Source organism: Rhipicephalus sanguineus, chromosome 1, assembly GCF_013339695.2.
Source record: "Rhipicephalus sanguineus isolate Rsan-2018 chromosome 1, BIME_Rsan_1.4, whole genome shotgun sequence".
Classification (NCBI taxonomy): Eukaryota; Metazoa; Arthropoda; class Arachnida; order Ixodida; family Ixodidae; genus Rhipicephalus; species Rhipicephalus sanguineus.
Window position 1 is genome coordinate 294,743,388 of NC_051176.1, and position 19,229 is coordinate 294,762,616.

Below are 19,229 nucleotides of genomic sequence, written 5' to 3' on the forward strand. Positions count from 1 at the left end.
GTAAAACTTCCCCTTAGCATTATATGAGTTGCACTCGCAGCTGAACGTGTGTTCAAGTAAACAAAGCTCTAGTGGGATGCATTCTGATGAAGACAGTTTGCGAAGCGTTTCGCAGCTGATTAAGTGATATATATATATATATATATATATATATATATATATATATATCCTTCCTGTGTGAGTGTTCACTCTATGTTTAACCAATGTTTTTCACTAAATTACGACATTTAACGTCCCACTGAAATTCGTTCAGTACAAGCAACGGTGTTTAAAATAGATACTCCGGCTTAACATAACAAAATATAACAAAAACTACACAGACGTTTCGTCACCTATGCGGGTGACATCTTCAGTATGAACTGGCACCGAATGAGCGGAGGTCATCCAGTCATTTCTAGTCTCGTATGTCTCTGTACACATCCGGTAGGGGGCCACGGTTGCTGTTGCACGCCGACCTGTCACGGCGGATGAACCACGACTCGAGAAGCTTTCTCTTGCCCCACCTTTGTTCCCGAGCCAGCGTCGTCGCATTACTGAAGTCGAAGGCATGCCCCGTCGTCCAGCAGCGTTCGACGAGTTCGCTCTTGGAATGTGTGGCATGGGTGGCTTTGGCGACGTCCCCTTTGTGCTCTTTGAGCCTTGTTGACCGCTTCCTGCCTGTTTCGCCGATGTATGTGGCGTCGCAGTCCCCGCACGGTACCTTGTAAACGACCCCGCTTTGATCGTTCGCAGGGGTGCGGTCTTTAGGCTTGGTGAACACGTTTCCCAAGGTACAATGAGGTCTGAAAACGGTTTTAATGCCCAGCGGACGAAGTGCTCTCCGAACAGAGTCTGACACGCCCTGAACGTAAGGGATGGAGACAATGGATGTTGTGTTTTCTCGTGCCGCACTTCTTGTTCCCCCTCGCATACGTCTCATGGTGTCGTTGATAAACGTCCTCGGATAATGCCTTTGCTCCAACGCACCAACCACATTTTCCATCTCATGTCGCCGCAAGTGCTGATCAGAACAAACAGCATCGCAACGGGACAAGAACGTCCTAACGACGGACCGTTTGTGCTCGGCCGGGTGATGTGAGTGGAAGGACAAAAAGCCTCCGGTATCGCATTGTTTCCGGTACACTGTTGTTTCCACCCCGCCATTACAAGCCCTGCGGAACAAATGCATCGACGTCCATCGCCACAAACTTGCTCGTTTAATATATCATCGTCGGCCGGAACGAGGCGGTTTCAGAGCGGTACATAACCTTTCTTCGAGGCAACTGTCAGACAACCACATCAGTCTGCTGTCGAAAGGCCTGAGCTTCGCGATAGCCCCACGAAGAGTGCCGAAACGGGACATTATCGCGGAGGTTGAGCAAAAGTTGCGACACATTCAAGACACAACGGGGGTGAATTTGGCTCGTAGCCGAATCGTCAGTGTCCTGGCAGGTGCCAAAAGCCCTTGTACGAACCTTACCGCTGAGGAACGCGATGCGCTCAAGGATCTCAAGTCAGACAATTCTATCGTCGTCTTGTCGGCTGATAAAGGAAAAGGCACGGTTTTGCTAGACCGAAGTGACTATGAGGTGAAAATGTGCAACATCTTGAGCGATTCCTCGCATTTTGTGAAGCTGACCCGTGACCCGACAGCAAAATCGGAACGACAACTGGTGGAACAGTTACGGGCACTGCGCAACAAGGGAAGCATTGATCAAGCGTTGTACCGCCGACTGTTTTCTTCGGATGGGACCACGCCAACAATTTATGGACTGCCCAAGGTTCACAAGAAGGGCTGTCCTCTTCGCCCTATCGTGTCCTTCGTTGGGTCACCAACTTACAACTTGTCAAAGTTTCTGGTTGAGTTGCTGAGACCGTTAACCGAGAACAATGGCCGGTCAGTCAAAAACTCTCGGGAATTTGCGACTGTCGTGCGTACACAGCGGCTTGATGATGATGATGTGATGGTATCGTTTGATGTTGTTTCTTTATTCACAAATGTTCCTGTTGTCCTGGCGATTGAGGTTGCGGAGGCCCGTTTGAAAGAGGACAGGAATTTGCAAAGTCGTACGTCGATGTCGGTGGAGGAGATCGTAATTTTGTTGCGGTTTTGCCTGAAACAAACGTACTTCAGTTTCAACAACACAGTTTACCACCAAATTGAAGGTTGCCCTATGGGAAGTCCAGTCTCCGTCACCATGGCCGTCGAAACACGGGCGCTGGAGGTTCTACCTTTTCAGTTGAAACTATACCGTAGGTACGTTGATGACACTTTCGTCATCCTAAAGAGGGCAAATCTGGCTGCTTTCCATGAGGCACTGAACGGCGTACATCCTGCCATTAAGTTTACCTATGAAGTAGAGAAGGATAATGCCTTGCCATTTTTGGATATACTTGTCCGCAGGGCTTGTAATGGCGGGGTGGAAACAACAGTGTACCGGAAACAATGCGATACCGGAGGCTTTTTGTCCTTCCACTCACATCACCCGGCCGAGCACAAACGGTCCGTCGTTAGGACGTTCTTGTCCCGTTGCGATGCTGTTTGTTCTGATCAGCACTTGCGGCGACATGAGATGGAAAATGTGGTTGGTGCGTTGGAGCAAAGGCATTATCCGAGGACGTTTATCAACGACACCATGAGACGTATGCGAGGGGAAACAAGAAGTGCGGCACGAGAAAACACAACATCCATTGTCTCCATCCCTTACGTTCAGGGCGTGTCAGACTCTGTTCGGAGAGCACTTCGTCCGCTGGGCATTAAAACCGTTTTCAGACCTCATTGTACCTTGGGAAACGTGTTCACCAAGCCTAAAGACCGCACCCCTGCGAACGATCAAAGCGGGGTCGTTTACAAGGTACCGTGCGGGGACTGCGACGCCACATACATCGGCGAAACAGGCAGGAAGCGGTCAACAAGGCTCAAAGAGCACAAAGGGGACGTCGCCAAAGCCACCCATGCCACACATTCCAAGAGCGAACTCGTCGAACACTGCTGGACGACGGGGCATGCCTTCGACTTCAGTAATGCGACGACGCTGGCTCGGGAACAAAGGTGGGGCAAGAGAAAGCTTCTCGAGTCGTGGTTCATCCGCCGTGACAGGTCGGCGTGCAACAGCAACCGTGGCCCCCTACCGGATGTGTACAGAGACATACGAGACTAGAAATGACTGGATGACCTCCGCTCATTCGGTGCCAGTTCATACTGAAGATGTCACCCGCATAGGTGACGAAACGTCTGTGTAGTTTTTGTTATATTTTGTTATGTTAAGTCGGAGTATCTATTTTAATCATGAACTCTCCCGGCTTTTGGAACATTTTTGCAAGCAACGGTGTATTGTGAACTTCGAGAGGACCTTCGTTATCTGAAGTTCTTTAAGGACCAACGACCCGAGCGTTCACATGCAATCGCAGGCAATCGAATTAGTTCGCCTTCACCCAAGATTAGTATTCCTAAGAACACTTTAGAAGGTGTAAGTCCAAACCGCTCTAGGTGACGAATGCATTATGACAGCGTTTCAGCTAATCAGGGTGGTCAATGAGCTAGTTGGTGATTCATGATCCTGGTTTACAGCACAGACGAAAACAGGGACTCAACGTCCCTGTTTTCGTCTGCGCTGTAAACGAAGATAAGCAGCATGACTTGGTGTTGGCTGTGTGGCTGTGCGGCTGTATAAGACGTTACAGGACCTCTGCTACGGCGTCCGTCATAGCTTCCGAGACGTTAAACCACGCAGTCTCGCCACTTTTTAGTAGCTCGCTCGCCAAGCTTCATAAGTTTGCGCCTTGTCCATGGCGCCGTAGCCGCTAGTTCTCATTGCTCCCGCTAGAGGCGCAGCTGTGCTCTCTCCGGTGATTCAAGCGCGCTCACTAGATGGCGCGCCGCCTCTCAGGCGGCGCCGCAGACTCCGCTGTACACTCGGCGCGTGCTCTCGTTAGGTAGGTGACCGCTAGAGGGCCGCGCCCATATACAGCGCTTGCTCTCGGCGCGCTTCCTTTCTCTTCGCCGAGAGCTCACCCAGTGCACTTCGCTACGCTACTTCAGAGGCGGCGGCAGTGGCGAGGGCTCGCGCAGCCTAAGCAGCGCGGTCGCTTGTCGCTGCTTGTAAATTAATAAACATTATGTATATAATGTGTATATATGTTACAACGTGGTCACGTCTTTATATGACGATAGAGGAATTTGTACAGAGGATTAACGGGTTGCCCGATCATCTCCGAGCAAGCTCCTCTATCATCATTCACTTTGTGGATATGGCGTGACTTTTTTTCTTCATCTAATAATGACTTTCGCCTTCAATAGAAATAATCCTCACTTAAAGCGGCGGAAACCGACGAAGTATGACTGTCTGCTACACAAACTGAGAAAGTTGGCATTTTTTAAATATATGTATTTCAAAACTGTGCGATTAATTTATCGGTGCTCAACGCCTTGTTCTATAGAAGCGCGTGATGGATGCTTTAAAAAAATACTTGAAACACCCAGTCACTCGGCCCAGATCCTGGGTGAACACATTTTGAAGACGATGCTAGCTTTATTAAGTCATCTTAGCATTGTCTGATATCAATTATGCAATTATAAGGTATCGCTGCAAGCTGAACAGAGAATATTAGGTAACTTGTTGTCCTGTATGGAAGGCATTTTTTATATCTACCCTAGCAAACTGAGTGTCGTTCAGTGTGGAGTTATGTCAACTTCATATCGCTCAGAAATTTTTAGGAAAACAAAATATGGCGTAACGCTGCCTCGTTTTGAAGGGGGTTAGTGCGAGAATAAGCAAGTCATTAAAGGTGATCAGTCTTGGCTGCTTCCATGCTATTTTAAGCTTTCCTTGCTAGCTCATATCCATGTCTGCATTGCTCTATTTCGCCGAAGGGAGCAGGAAACAATGAAGCCAGCAATAATTAATCTCATCCAAGAAGTTGTGCGACGTTTAATGCAGGTGTACGCGTACACAAGTGACTCGCATGACGAGCCATGGTCGCATCAGCGAATTCGTCAAGGTTGCTTCCACTTCAAAAAGGAAATTTCGCACAGGCTAGCATGGGGCGCCTGTATAGCCTGTTCGCAGCACATCGGGGCGACGTTCCGTGGGTGCTAAACTACGTTTCATCGAATTATTTCCGAGCAGTGAACCACGCGGCAGTTTTCGTGTCACACAGCGAATTCGCTCGTGGAAGCAATAGCAAGAACCTGGATCTGCTGTTCTGTACACTCCAAGGACGGGAGTACCTCTGCGCATCGAACGGCCATGCTGTGGGGTGCGTTCTAAAATCAGCGCTACGTACGTACATTTTTCTCGAGCGTTACCCCGTTGTCTTTGTTATTGGGAATAGTTTCGCGCTAACAGATTGTATTTACGGTCTATCGTTTTATTCCTGTTCTCGTATTTCTGGCTAACTGTCGTGCTTTCGTTTTCGCTTCATCGGCGCCTCCTTTCTTTCTCACATGCATGTGCAGGTGACATATCACTCACTAACAGAGTTTTCCTCACCGCGTGTGTTATCTGCAAGTTCGGAAAATGAAGGCGTCGGAGGCGGCACGTCGAGGCACTGTCGCGAAAGAAGATCAAGAGGACTCAGCAGAGACAGCAAATATACCTTCGCCCATTGAAAATACCACGCGGAACGAGGGAATACAATCTAGATGGCAATCCGTACGAAGCAAAGGAGAAAAATGTTAAAGTTTAGGCTTAAAGTCGGCGCATTGCTTTGGCGAAGTATATTTCTCTCTCTCTCTCTCTTTTTAAGGCTTCGTTTTCCATACACGTCGCCGAAGCTGCTGTACAGAATTAAGAGGCGCAGACGTGGGACGGACGAGTAAGCAATGCAGGCATGCAGAACAGAAAGCGCGCATTAACGCCCTAATGAACGCGCGCGGTTGTGTTGGCATTTGCGCAACACGCACTCGGGGGAACCGCGAGGGGTGCCGCATGGAAAGCAAGATCGGTCACCCCTCAAAAATTAATGGCGGGAAAGAAACTGGCTCGCACATGTAGCTGTTGTGTGAGGTACGGTCCTTAATGGTGCCCGCGTTTTACATTCTTCGCGCACTCGTTTTTTCTCTCCCAAGCCGAACGCGTGGTTACAAGGAGGGGGTTCTCTCTTTTTCTTAACGCTTCCGCATACGTGTATATAAACGCTCTGCTGAAACAACTAATGCGACGTGCTTTTCGGTGCCTGTGGTGCAGGCGATGAGCGTGGGGAGGCGCGTCAGTAGTTGCTGGATTCCTTCAAATTTGCATTCTTGCTCCGCATGGACGGTTAAACTCTTTCAGCTCGAAAGAGAAAGAAACCGGGAAGCGCATTCTTCCCTGGCCACCTGGCGGCACTGAGCGTCATCGCTTTCAAGGAAGAGCCTTGTGAAGCGAAGGCCGCATAAATAGTCTGTGCCGTAAGCTCATTCGCAGATATGCATGCTGCCTCGCTTGGCGATATAGATACTTGTTTATAAATAAGAGATTCCAAGAGCTGTAGCAGCTTCTCTTTTTGAATACGACTGAACGAAAGGAAGAACAGCGTTTAAAATAATGCGAGTAGGATGGGTTTAACAGCTAAGTAAACCGAATTTGTAACTAGCATAAAGTTAATACAGATAGGCGAAGACCATTATCCTAACTACGCATGCCTGTTCACAGTAAAAGAGCTCTAAATGAGCCCTGTAACATCGCAATACATCACAAAAATGGTACTCCTGAGAATAATAGAGAATGAGGAAGCAAGAATGGAAAAGTTTACATTCACCTTCCCTGTATGTTCTGAATGCTCTCTTATAACGCTGGGCTTCAGCCTGGTTAAGCTTCAGTACACGTTAAAAATATTTCGACATGGAACTTTGTGCTTGTTTGTGTGTTTGTCGTCGTAACCCGGAAATTCAAAGACCGCAAAACAGACGCGAAGACTATACCGATATATGTATACTATAAGGAAAAAAAAAACCAGTGTTCTTAAGCCCTTGCTTGGTCTCGGGGCTTTGGCCTTTTGCATTTACTTACTAGTCTTCCTTTTCTTTCTGTCTCGCATTGTCAGCGCGTGAAGTTTGTAAGTGGTCAGAACAATGCGGAAATAAAAGGCTTTCAGTTCAAGTCACGCCATTCAGCTGGCACATGATATTCCTTTTAGCTTTTGCATGCCAAAAGTTTAGGCCAACCATTCTATTTCCTTTTAGATAAAAAAAAAAGTTTCTAGCCTTCGAGAAAATATCGCGGTGCTTGGGAAGATGAAGGGTGCAGAAAAACGATTGGACGTGTTACAAAAGTCAGTGTTTCAACTCTTCCTCTCCATCCCTTCCCCTGACCCTTCAGGAATCGCTTTACTCCGGGGTTTCTCTTTTTCTACTTGCAATTTACTCTTTTTTTTCTTCCTCGTCCTCGAGCTTCTCATCTCGTCCATGCCATCCAGGGGCACCCTTGTCTTTGCTTGAACAGTAATGCCTTCTCGATAGATTGAAGAGCTGCTCTTAGAGCCTACAACAAATACAAGCGGCACCGTGGGGATCCTCTTGATGTATCTCTGCGCGCCAGAGCTGGCCTAACGCTCTCCGGTCCACCTGCCGCAGGGACGCAAACTTGGTCCCGGCTGGAGCCTGATCGCTCCTCGCTTGGCGCCCCCTTTCCCCCATCCCCTACCGTCCACTGATCCCAAAGTGACCGCCCCGCTACTCTTGGCATTCCTCCACTACTTCGTTACTTTTTTTTCTTGGCTTCATCCTATCCATCCCTAGCTGTTTCGACGTGGCATGTTTTTCTTTGTTACCTTCGGACTTGGGTAAGTGTTTTCAAAAGCGGCTTTAACGTGTCACACCACGGCCTCTTATTGTTGCTGCTTCCTTCTCACTCGTTCTTGCTCCTCACCGGAGCGAAAGTTGTCCGTGTGCCGATATTACTATCTATCGTCCTCCGTGTCAATGGTGGTAATGTCGGTGTTTCTTCCTGGTTCCTCGTTATAAGATGCCACCCCCCGCACAAAGGCATGCCGGAGCGCATATAAATGGGTCTCAGAAAAGTGATACATATGGAATGAACGTGTACGTTGTGTATTCACCAGAATGATGCTTTAAGCGCGCGAGCGTGTAGTTACTGCAGTTGACTGGTAGTCAAGTTGAACATACATTCCCAGAAAGCACAGAGTTTGTTATCACTGGCGCAGTCTTTTCTCAAATACTTTCGCGGTTCAGAAGAAAATGTTGTCAAGCTCTGTTTGAACAAATTGGCGGCCATGTGGAAACAATTGTGCTAATTTTAAACGTCTCAACGTTAGAAAACTACCGATTGGTTTCGCTTATACGAGTAATAAGTTAAACAACAAAGACGAAGAATTTTATAGAATACTGGAATTGCATGCATACCCGTTCATTTTTTGATAAGTAAGGTAAGTACACTCAGAAACAATAGTGAGTAGTTTTTGGGGACCTATCAGACTGATGCCTCAAGTTGGTGGATCGTCTGTCGTATAACAGTACGTAATACATAATAAATGGTTGAGGAAAATGTATGCATAGACAGGGGTCTTCGAGAGAAAACTTAACTATCGATGCGCTTCTTTGAATTTCTAAAGTACAAATAACAGTAAACGCGGCCGGCTCTATAGTTAGCAGTGCCGGCCACCATACCAGGAGAGTCAAACGGAAATTTGCAAGAGTGCAACAACGTTAGCGAAGGGCCTAAAAAATAGAGCCCCGACGTCTGCTATGAAACTATGCTATACTGCTCAAGAGAAAATACGTTTTTAAGGGTGGTATGTTTTGCTCGTTTGTCGAAAAGCAGTATATTAGAGTAAATAAGGTACCTAGTATTTTAACAGCGGAGATGTTTGCTCTTTTCGTTGCGCCGGGTAGTGCGAACAGAAATTATCATCATCGTGAACCGGCACGCGCTCTCTTTGTCCTATTCTTCCTCTTCGTCCTTTTCTTCATCCTCTGCTTCGTTCCGAGAACACGTGCGCCGATTTGTCCGGCATGGAATGCAATAACTCCGATGGGTGAGAGAACGAGTACAGAGAGGAAGAAAGAGATAGAAGGGAAGAGAGACAGAGAGAAAGAAAGGGAACAGAGAAAAAGAGATAAAAGAAAAGAGATCAAGAGAGAAAAAGAAGGAAAGAAAGAGAGAGAAACAAAGAAAGAGACAGAGGAAGCGAGAAATAGGGAGAGAGAGAGAGAGAGAGAAAGAAGGAAAAAGGAAGAGGAGGGGAATGTGTCGTAAAATGAGTCACGTGAATCACGTGACATGTCCCCGCCAAATTCACGTAACGCTAGTCACGTGACATAAAATCATGTAACACTAGTTACGTGACGTGTTCCCGCGAAAATCACGTAACACTAGTCCCATGACATGTTTCCGCAAAAATTACGTAACACCAGCCACGTGTCGTAAATTCACGTAACACTAGTAACGTGACATGTTCCCGCGAAATTCACCAAACACTAGCCACGTGACGTAAAATCACGTAACACTAGTCACGGTACATGTTTCCGCCAACATCATGTAACACTAGTTATATGACATGTTCCCGCCAGAAAAATCACGCTACACAAGTCACGTGACTCCCGCCAAATCCACGACATGGGTTTAAAGGGAACATGTCACATGACTAGTGTGGCGGGGACATGTGTTGTGGGGCAGGGAAACGGGGCTTGGGAAGGCAGCTTCTTCCTCGGGAGTCCGAACACTGTTGGTTCGAGCCTTGCACCGTTAGTGCAAGCTACGCCAATTTGTTTTTAAGCTCGAAAGTGTTTTTAGCCGGTGTCCACCAATACTTCAGTGACGTATTTCCGTCACGGAAATGACGTCGAAAAATGCACACGATAAGTTGGCAAAGAAAAAAAAGTTCCGTCAACGGTAGTCGAACCCACGACCTCTAGGTGCGGTACATCAGATGCCGGGCACATTATCCACTGCGCCCCAGTCACACACTCTGGAGGTTTTACAAACGCGCCTGTTCTATCTCACATTTTCTTTGCACAGTGCTCTCGGTCGGCGCGGTGGTGTCGCCCTCTGGGAGTGGTAAAGTGAAGTAATGCATAATGACAGTGGCCTCCGCGATTAGCTCTTGCAACGCGTCATTGCTGACCGTCCGCCCCTTCGTTTCCAATAGGAGAAGTGCAATTTTGTCAACGCCTTCACACACAGCGAGGTGGCGACCTTAGCTCAAGCTTCGGCCTCACTTATAACATCCATCCGTACCAAAAATAGCTCTGCGACGCGCGCCTGCCTCGCCTGGCTGTAACACCGCTTTCCCCGCTTACGCTCGCCCCGCTAAAAATCGCGGCCGGGCTATGGTGTACTGAATGGGGTAGTGTGCCGTCTTCGCAGCGAACCAATGGGAGAACGGCGGTTCCCTTTGCGATGACGCCACCAGTAGGGCGCCACGATCGAACGGTGTGCCCCGCGCGCGAAATTTAAATGGAATTGCGAAAATTTATGCCGTTATTGAGTCAAATGGTCACGTAACACGATTGAAACTAAATATATTTGCAAGATTTAAACAATCAAACAGATTTGGTTGCATTACAGCAATAAATAAAGATGCTTCTGCGTCGTCTGACCTTGCACAATTGCTATCGCAGAGCAGCGTCCCGGATCGTCTGCATGCTTACTGTTTCGACTGCAAAAGGCATAAAAAAGCACATCGCTGTTCATTCCATGCATATGTACGCCTGTCTAGCTATCACAGTAATTTGAAGTAATGCGTCGAAACACACGAGGAGGTCCGGAAGGCTAACATTAACAGAATCAGGTGTGTTGCACGGCTACCCGTCACCTGCACCAGCCAGAAGAGCAGTCGCAAGGTGTTGTACAGAAAAAATACAACGCTCAATGACGAATGCTGCTCCATTTCTTTAGAGATTTTACTCCTCAAAGGGTCGCCAAAGCGCAGGAGTGCAGCTAAATGCACCGCGATGTATTCGGGGTGTTGGATTTATATTATGTGAATAAGTCCGTAATTCCAATCGGTCTGCAAAAACTTGAATGCATCAGGCTTCCTCAAACACTGAGTCTGCCATGCACACGAAACAATTCGCTAACGCGTCATGAGAAACAGAAAAGAACAATAAACAAGTTTCCCACGTGCACGCGCGACCAGCGCGGCAACTACAACTAGCGATCTCGGAGGCTTTGCAACTTAGCTTACCGTAAATTACTTCAGGGGGCGGCGTCAGGTGGCGACACAGTAGTACGGTGTGCTCTGGCACCGCAGCTGTCATCGCAAAAAGAGCCACGTTTCCGGCGCCAGACGGCACACCACCCCATTCCAGTGCACCATAGCCGGGCTACAGTGGAGACACGACGCGCGTTGTGTTTCCCTTTAGTTCGGCCGTGGTGTACAATAACTCTTTAATATGCTGCGGGATCGCGAACTTTGCCCAAGCTCTGCGTCCAATCAGCGACGCTATTCTGACTGTCACACTGCTTTTTCTGATTACGCTCTCACCGTTTACAGCTGCCACAAGGGTCTGTTTAATCATTGATCATGGACGTGAGTCGTCGGGATGAAGATGCACCACGAAGCATCAAGCTGGGTGCATACACGTTAAACGGTGCTATAGCTGCCAAACACCAATATACATTGTGCAAGCTCTCTTATATTAATGCACAGTAAACAGTCAACTACTTCTGTAAGGACACGTTTTACTTTCGTGTTATATCGATTCCTATGACGGAGGGATCAACCATGTTTTTAAAGCATCTTACGCTCACATTTGTCCAAATTGACCATGATATTGATTCAGCAGCTCCGTTAAACAAGAGGCACGTTCACACATACATGAAAAGAAACAGAGGCCTTTGTAGCGTCACTTGACAAGCGACTGCGCTGTGAGAGCAGTGATGTGTGAACAGGACCCTAAGCTAAAAACAAAATAAACAAAGATGATATTTTTCTTAAAATATCACTCGATATTAAAGAGAAAGGTCACCTTTATCTATTTGCGCTGCTTCATCAAGATCATGGCTCACCAACTAACTAATCAGTATCTATAATAAGTAAATTTCAGCAATGGTTCGTGGCGCCATTACCGCATTAGTGTGAGCACGTTTTTTTCTTGTTTTTATTTTTATCACAAGAAAAGCTAAAAAATGTATATGCGCCCAGAGCGTTTCAGTTTTTTTTTTCTCGCTTAATACATCAATCTGCAAAGATACCCGACCACTTACTTTTTCCACGCAGCCGTGCCACACTTTCAGCAGCCGCCCTTAACGCAAGCCCCACTCTCCCCGTCAAAACGCGAACAGCTCGTGTGTTTCCGAATTAAGACGGGGCCAAGCGCATATTCTAGCGACACACGCACAAAAACACGCACCCATGTACACAGAAAACAAAAGCAACGTTAGAACGCTATAACTGGATGGTGATTTGGTAACGTTCCATAATGTACTTCGCCCTTGCGGTCACCGCAACACGCAATAACTAAGATGATCATCAGAGGAAATGCAGATGGTTGGGGACGAAGGGCGAGAGAAGCCGGGCTTTCGTATTTTGAGAAGAGCACATTTACTGCTCCGCGGCAGACGAGTCATGCGAAAAGAAAGAAGGAGAAAATAACGCTGCCGCCGTAACGCTGACTGCTCAAAGCAAGAATTAAGAGTAAGGTGTTGTTAAGGAGAGAAGAGACAAAAAAAAAACTACAAACGTAGAAGCGCTCGGTATGGAAAGGGTAAACGCGCACTTCGTTTCAAGAAAAATACGATGGCAGACAACGTTTCGTGGCGGAGAAGGCAGGTGAGCGCCGGGCGGAGTACGAAGTGCTTAGCGACTGCACGCAGACGCCGCCGTGGCGGTAGAGGTCTTCGCACAAAACCGCCGCTGTAGCTCGTTGCTGAGACGCAATTTTACCACGCACACCTGAATGGTCGTGGCCGGTCTTAGGAAGACCGTGGCACTCAGTATCCACCGCCGCACGGAGATTCGAGCGTATAAACTAGCGCGTGCGTAGCAAAAAATAATATTGATAAGGGACATTAACTCAATCAACAAATCGCTTCTTTACGCGGTGCCACGAAGGAGTGAGCCGTTCCATAAAGGACCGTATCGGCGAGGTGCCCACGTAGTCGCTGACTGTCTCAGCACCTCATCCGCTGAGAGAGGCCGAAATTGCGCGTGCTTCCGTTTAGTTAGACTGTGGTTCCTGTTTTTTTCACAAAGCGATTACTTAGAATGCTCAACGTTTCACTTTGCGACGTGGTAAAAGCGTAAAAAAAAGGTTAATGACCTGTCATAACCGCAGTGACGTAAGAAAACGACGCCATGGCAAAGAGGAAAAGCGAAAAAGACAACAGTCAAGTCCGACGAATGTTCCTTCATTCTTTTTTTATTTACCGACGCTCATAGTCGTGTGCTTCTCTGTATGTGTTACTACAATATGTGATTTAAAAAATTGTGGCTTAAGACCCGTTTGAAATGTCTGTAGCAAGCTACAAGCAAATTTGTAGAAGTTATTGTTTTGAGAGAAAATGGCACAAACACACCCTCGTTTTTTTTTAATATATATATATATATATATATATATATATATATATATATATATATATATATATATATATATATATATATATATATATATATATATATATATATATAAGTCGGCGTTGCTTTTTGTGGGTATTTTTAATTTTGTGCAAATGGATCAGTTAGTGGCAGTGATTCAAACAAAGCTTTACACCGCTCTTCTTCACCTTATCTATCATAGATATTAGTCAGTTAAAGCTAGCCAGGTTGAGCCTGCCATGCTGTGCCCGCCTTGGTGCCACCCACTCTCGTCCACCCCATTTTTGTTTCTGGCGAAGAATCATGGGACTTTACTAAACTGCAAGACCCCAGTAGCTGAATTATAGGCACGTAAGTTTCCTAATGCTCGAATAAACGTCGTGCGCCACACTTTGGTAGCGTTCTGTATATTAAGTAAGCCATTATACCTTATCATGCACGCGTAACATGCAAAGATAGTACCGCTGTCGCGCCACGCATGACGTAATCAGTAATATATTTAGGGGTGTATCTAGGCGGTATGCTTGTCCATACAAGTGGGAGTGTTCACGTTTCAAACATCTAAGTTCACCGGAGATAATGACTAGCATGCAGTAACCATGGCTGCTAGAATAGATCATAAGGATATCACTACGTTATTATAAGCACATGGTCTCTGTAATGCGTGATTAAACCTCACTTGTGTATCACTTCTACGCTTCGGTGAGAAGTTCTTAGGGGAAAATGGAAGCTTGAAGAGATGAAAAATTTGTGAACTCGGGGTGTCGCTGGAGCCGCCGTTTCGACAAGCGGACTTGTCTTCTTCAAGGCTGCAACTGCTTGGTGGTGGTAGTGGTTTGTTGGAAAACGAAACAGGCACTTATTTGTGCAGCCTAATAATTTGTGCAGCCCTTTGAAACGTTTATGCCTGTTGGCTGGAGTGTATTAAACTTGTGAATAAGATCGTAAAAAAAAAAAACAGCGCAAGAACAACGGACGAACACAGAGATAAACATCCGTTGTTTTTGCACTGTTCTTTACGATCATTACCAACCAACTAGCCCGAATTACCGCCCTTGTTGTGAATAAGTATGACTCTTTAAATTTTCTTTCTCTCGGGGACCGGAAGTTTGACTGAAGTATGTAAATGTTTAGGTCGTCAGTTTTGACTTGCCATATTAAAATGCTGTGCCACTGCTCTCGGTAATTTCTTCGCCGTGTCCGCGCGATGCCCGTTTAATCTAACATTAACAGGCTGTCCTGTTTCGCCAACGTACTGTTTGCGACAATATGAACATTCGATCATGTAGATAACGTTTGAAGTAGTGCAGGTAAAAGCAGGTTTTATATAACGGACATAATTACTTCCAGTGCTTTTAACTATACCGTTACCTTGAAGGTGTTTACAAGTCTTACACCTTGGACGAGAACAAGGTGTTATGTGGGCAGTAGAATGACGGTTTACTTTTGCATGCACTAACATGTCTTTAAAGTTCCTATTGCGATGATACACGACCCTTGATACTTTGGGAAACGCTTTTCTAAGGCGCTCGTCGCTTGCTAATATTAGATAACGGTTGCTGAGGATATTAATTATATTTGGGAGCGCACTGTTTGAGTATTTAGTTATAAATGCTAGCGGCTGGTTATGCTGTGCTACGGGGGCTCTTTTAGCTAGTGATGATTTTCTATCTATTTTATATATGACTCGTTGTAGACCATGTTTAGAGCGTCGTGCGGGTAATTTCTTTCAACTAATGTTTCCATTAGGTTGCTTGAGTGGTGAACGTAGTCACTGTCGTCGCTGCAGATACTTCTTATTCGCCTCGCATGTCCGACAAGTATCCCTTGTTTGCAGTGTCGCTGGCGATTGCTAGTGTAATCTAGGTATTGTTGGCTGCCTGTTGGTTTTCTCTAGTGCGTCGTCTTTAATTTTCTTGTTTCAATGATACCGTCGTGTCTAGGAAGCTAATTTCGCTGGAATGGCGCATGGTAAGTTTAATACTGGGGTGAAACTTGTGACAATGGTCAATGAATGCGTTTAGTGCGCTTATACCATGTTCCTATATAATGAATATGTCGTCTATGTATCGGAGATAGCCTGAGCGGCATGCAGAGGAGCTGCGAGTGGTACGTGTCCCATATAGGATAGCGAACTGAATATTTGTTCCTCTATATATTTGCATTCTTTCGCCTCTTAAGTATCATTTGGCCCGTAGCCACTTCGGCAGGGTTGTAGAGTATTTCTATCCACGCAACTTGGTTTCTGCAGAGGACGTCTCAACGAAAGCCCGAAGGCAGTGTGTGGACGTCTTGCGTTGCGTGCTGTGCAGGCTGACGCGCGTGGCGTGTGAGATGCACTTACCGGTAACGACGAACTTTCCCCAGATGCCGCTCTCGACCTTCTCGCCGGTCAGCGAGTCCTTGACGACGCAGCGGAACCGGCGTCGCTCGTCGTTCCGCGTCACACCGTTCACCACCAGCAGGCCGCTCGAGAACGCCTGGAATCGGCTCCGATTGGATGCTGCAACACAGACAGTGACCAGCAAGCTTGTATACCGAACGCTTTATTCCGCGTCTGTGGCAACGAATGACAAAACCCGATAACAATCCAACGAAGACACCAACGAAACCCACACAGCTGGACACACAATGACCCACATTCACATCTTAACGCGACAATGAATTCGTGGGGCGTATGATGATAATTTCTGGGGTTTAGTTACGTACCAAAACCATCATATAATCATGAGGCACGCCGTGCTGGAGGACTCTGGCAATTTCGACCACCCGGGGTACTTTGACGTGCACCCAAATCTCAGTACGCGGGCCTCCAGCATTTCGCCTCCATTGAAATGCGACCGCCGTAGCCGGGGTCGAACCCGAGACTTTCGGGTCAGCAGTCGAGCATCGCAACGTCACGACGACGTAACTTAACAATTCCGGTCTACAATTAAGGCGCTTTGATGATGTCGATAGTATGTCACACAACGAAATCTTGCGGACACCCTTGCGTGTTGTTCAAAATCTCACAAAAAGAATCGATGCATACGCGCGGTAAATATTTTCTTCGATTTTGCCCAGTTTTCATTTTCCGCACAGTGCGCAGCGAAAAGGAAGTAATACTTCTCACGTTCGACTACATTCCTTCTAAAAAGGAATATTTTCCCTCCTAAATCTAATCAAACTGCTGAACAGTAATGAAGCGAGAAGAACTATTATTGATCATGATTATTGAGACAAACAGTCAATAAAAACTATAGCCACTATAGGTTCTGCATCTTCATTTAGCGCTGCTTTTTTTTTTCATTTTAACTCTTGTTCTTCATCTAGTTGACATATACTCTGGTAGAGGAGTTTAAGACGAACATTTAGTAGCATAAGCCAGTGCCATTTCGCCGGAATCGAAATCGATGTCAGGCAACGCCATACGAAACATATTAACGAAAACTGAACTGACTGGCCTCCAAGTACTTCCATTTACATACAACCGCATGCACTGAACGCCAGGACATCATTTAAGTGAATTAAATTAAACAAACACCACCCACCTTCTTAAAACAACCCGTTTATATTGATACTACCTCACATACTTCAAAATGGAGACGCCCTGATATTTCTCATACTAGACCTCGGAATTTCGCACTTGGAAGTACATTTGAGCTTTTGTGCCTGCTGCGTTCGATATTCGTTCAATCAGCTTTAGATCATGATATTCGTGAGTGTAAACCGCCTAAAGTGGGTTCAGTTCAACGCCTTTTGTGTGGCTATTTCTCCTTAAAATATTGAGAGCCTTATGCCAGCTACATTGCCTCTACATTTCGATGATTCGCATTATTTTAAACGGATAAATGAGTGAACAAATATTGTCGTTGATTCCTCTTTATTAGGTATCGTTCATAACACGAAAATGAAATATACCTCAAAAGAAGTAGCTGCGGCCTAAAGTTTACCAATCTAATTCTACTCTAGAGATAGACATCATAGTTCTGTAAATTGCTTCCGTAAAATCATTAATATACATGTTCAGTATACGACTTTACACCTAACTTTAATTTGTTAAAATATTTTTAAAAAATTGGGAAAGCGCTGCTCACAGATTAGAGACATTTATACACAGTGGAGTAAAGTATATAAGCTTTGTCAGCATTATACGTATTAATAGGTGCAGTTTGTACAATTGTGATATTTTTATTGCTCAGTTATAAAGTTATAAGCTTGCAACATTCTCAAATGTTGCAAATTTCAAGATTCTTTTCTAATACATTGGCTGATTAATTTTAAAAAAAGCTGCTTCCTATGCTAATCCCCTCTTCCCCCCACCTCGCCCGAAGGAAACTGCCGGACTTCTAACAAAGTTTATTCATTCATTCATTCCCATGCAGTCACTAAAATTTGCCTTTTTCTGAGCCAACCTCATTAAAATCGGTGCAGTAATTGCGGAGAAAAAACGATTTATCCGTCCCCATCTGCGGGACGTGAGGTGGGAGCTCCCAAGCTGATACATTTTCTTATAGCAGCCTTCAGTCGGAAGTTTGCTTGAACCTAGGAAAATCTGGGAACTTGGCCTTCTTGAGCCTCAATCCCAAAGACAATTACTGATGAAATGCATTCCGAGTTCACTCGCTTTCATTCAAGACAGACGAGTGCTCAAACGCTTCTGAATAGGTTACACACATGCGAGTGCATCTTAGCGTAACTTTTATTGAAGTAAATTACTGGAACCGCCCAAGTGCAGGCGATTGCAGCCTAGAAGTGTGGTTGAGGACCGTTAAAGAATGAATTAGTGAAGAAGCAAGATGACAGAAACGGCTCCTGACTGATAACAATCTTTATTTTAAAGAAAAAAAAAGTATCAACGTATTTTAGCCTTCTTTCCACAGTAAGGTTTCATTTGTAAGGCCAGCGCAGTGCCTGCACCCCTCTGCACTGCGACAGCCTCCCTAGCCGCTGACCAAAATCTAAACCAATTTTCTTAGTTTGATGTTATTCTGAAGGGGGGACTCGAACACGCGCGCGTAAACAAGGTCGTGCAGCGGAAGGCAAGATTCAGCGCTCTCCTTCTTCCATACACAAAAACAACGTTCGTGGGTGAAGTTTAGAGTCGACATCAAGCTCTGCTTACGCCCAAATGGTTTCGATTGTCCCTTTTTCAGGGGGGTTAAGGAAAGAGGGGGGGGGGGGGCAGGAGGGGGCTTTTCGCTAGCAAGTTTATAAGAAAGAAAAGAAGCGTCCGTCAAATCCCCTTCTTTTCATCTGTGCTTTTTTTTGCGAAGAAAGACCTGAGGATAGACGTAATAGGCCTCTGCTATTTTCTTTCTTTACTTTTCCTTATTTATACGTTTGCGCTTCGTCGTTGCGTGCAGCCATGGAGGACGCGAAACCAGAAGGAAGCTATTGCGAATCGGTTAACGGGGTCGCGTTGCTGCTTCGCCCGGTTTCGTTCGACTGTGCATCCATGCAAGATGAAGGTGCAGCAACCCGGCGCAGACAAGGGGCGACCAAGAGACGCGCCGGCGCGGTTCGCAAGATTCCGGCCCATTGTCGAGGGAGGTTGCCGGAGCTCGGACTGTTCCGCGCTCGCCGCTGCAAATTTTCGGCCACCGCGCGGGGGGCACCCAGCAAACGGAACAAAGAGGAGTGCGCTCCAGCGCAGAGGTCGATTCGCATCCTTGCCGCTCCCGCATCCATCATTGCGGAGAAGAGTCCATCTTTTCGCGCGATGCTTGTTGTTGTCGTCGTTCTCATCACCACCACTCTTTCTCTCGAACCCGTATCCCGCGAGAGGGCGC

At 46.3% G+C, this 19,229-nt stretch overlaps 1 protein-coding gene across 1 annotated transcript in view; it reads right to left on the reverse strand.

The window, feature by feature from the left end:
- Positions 1-19,229, reverse strand: part of LOC119383277 (Down syndrome cell adhesion molecule-like protein Dscam2) — a 573,655-nt gene that overhangs the window by 217,257 nt on the left and 337,169 nt on the right. Inside the window, exon 4 of the mRNA XM_049411927.1 lies at positions 15,803-15,961. Coding sequence (XP_049267884.1) covers positions 15,803-15,961 — 159 coding nt within the window. The remainder of the gene's footprint in view (positions 1-15,802; positions 15,962-19,229) is intronic.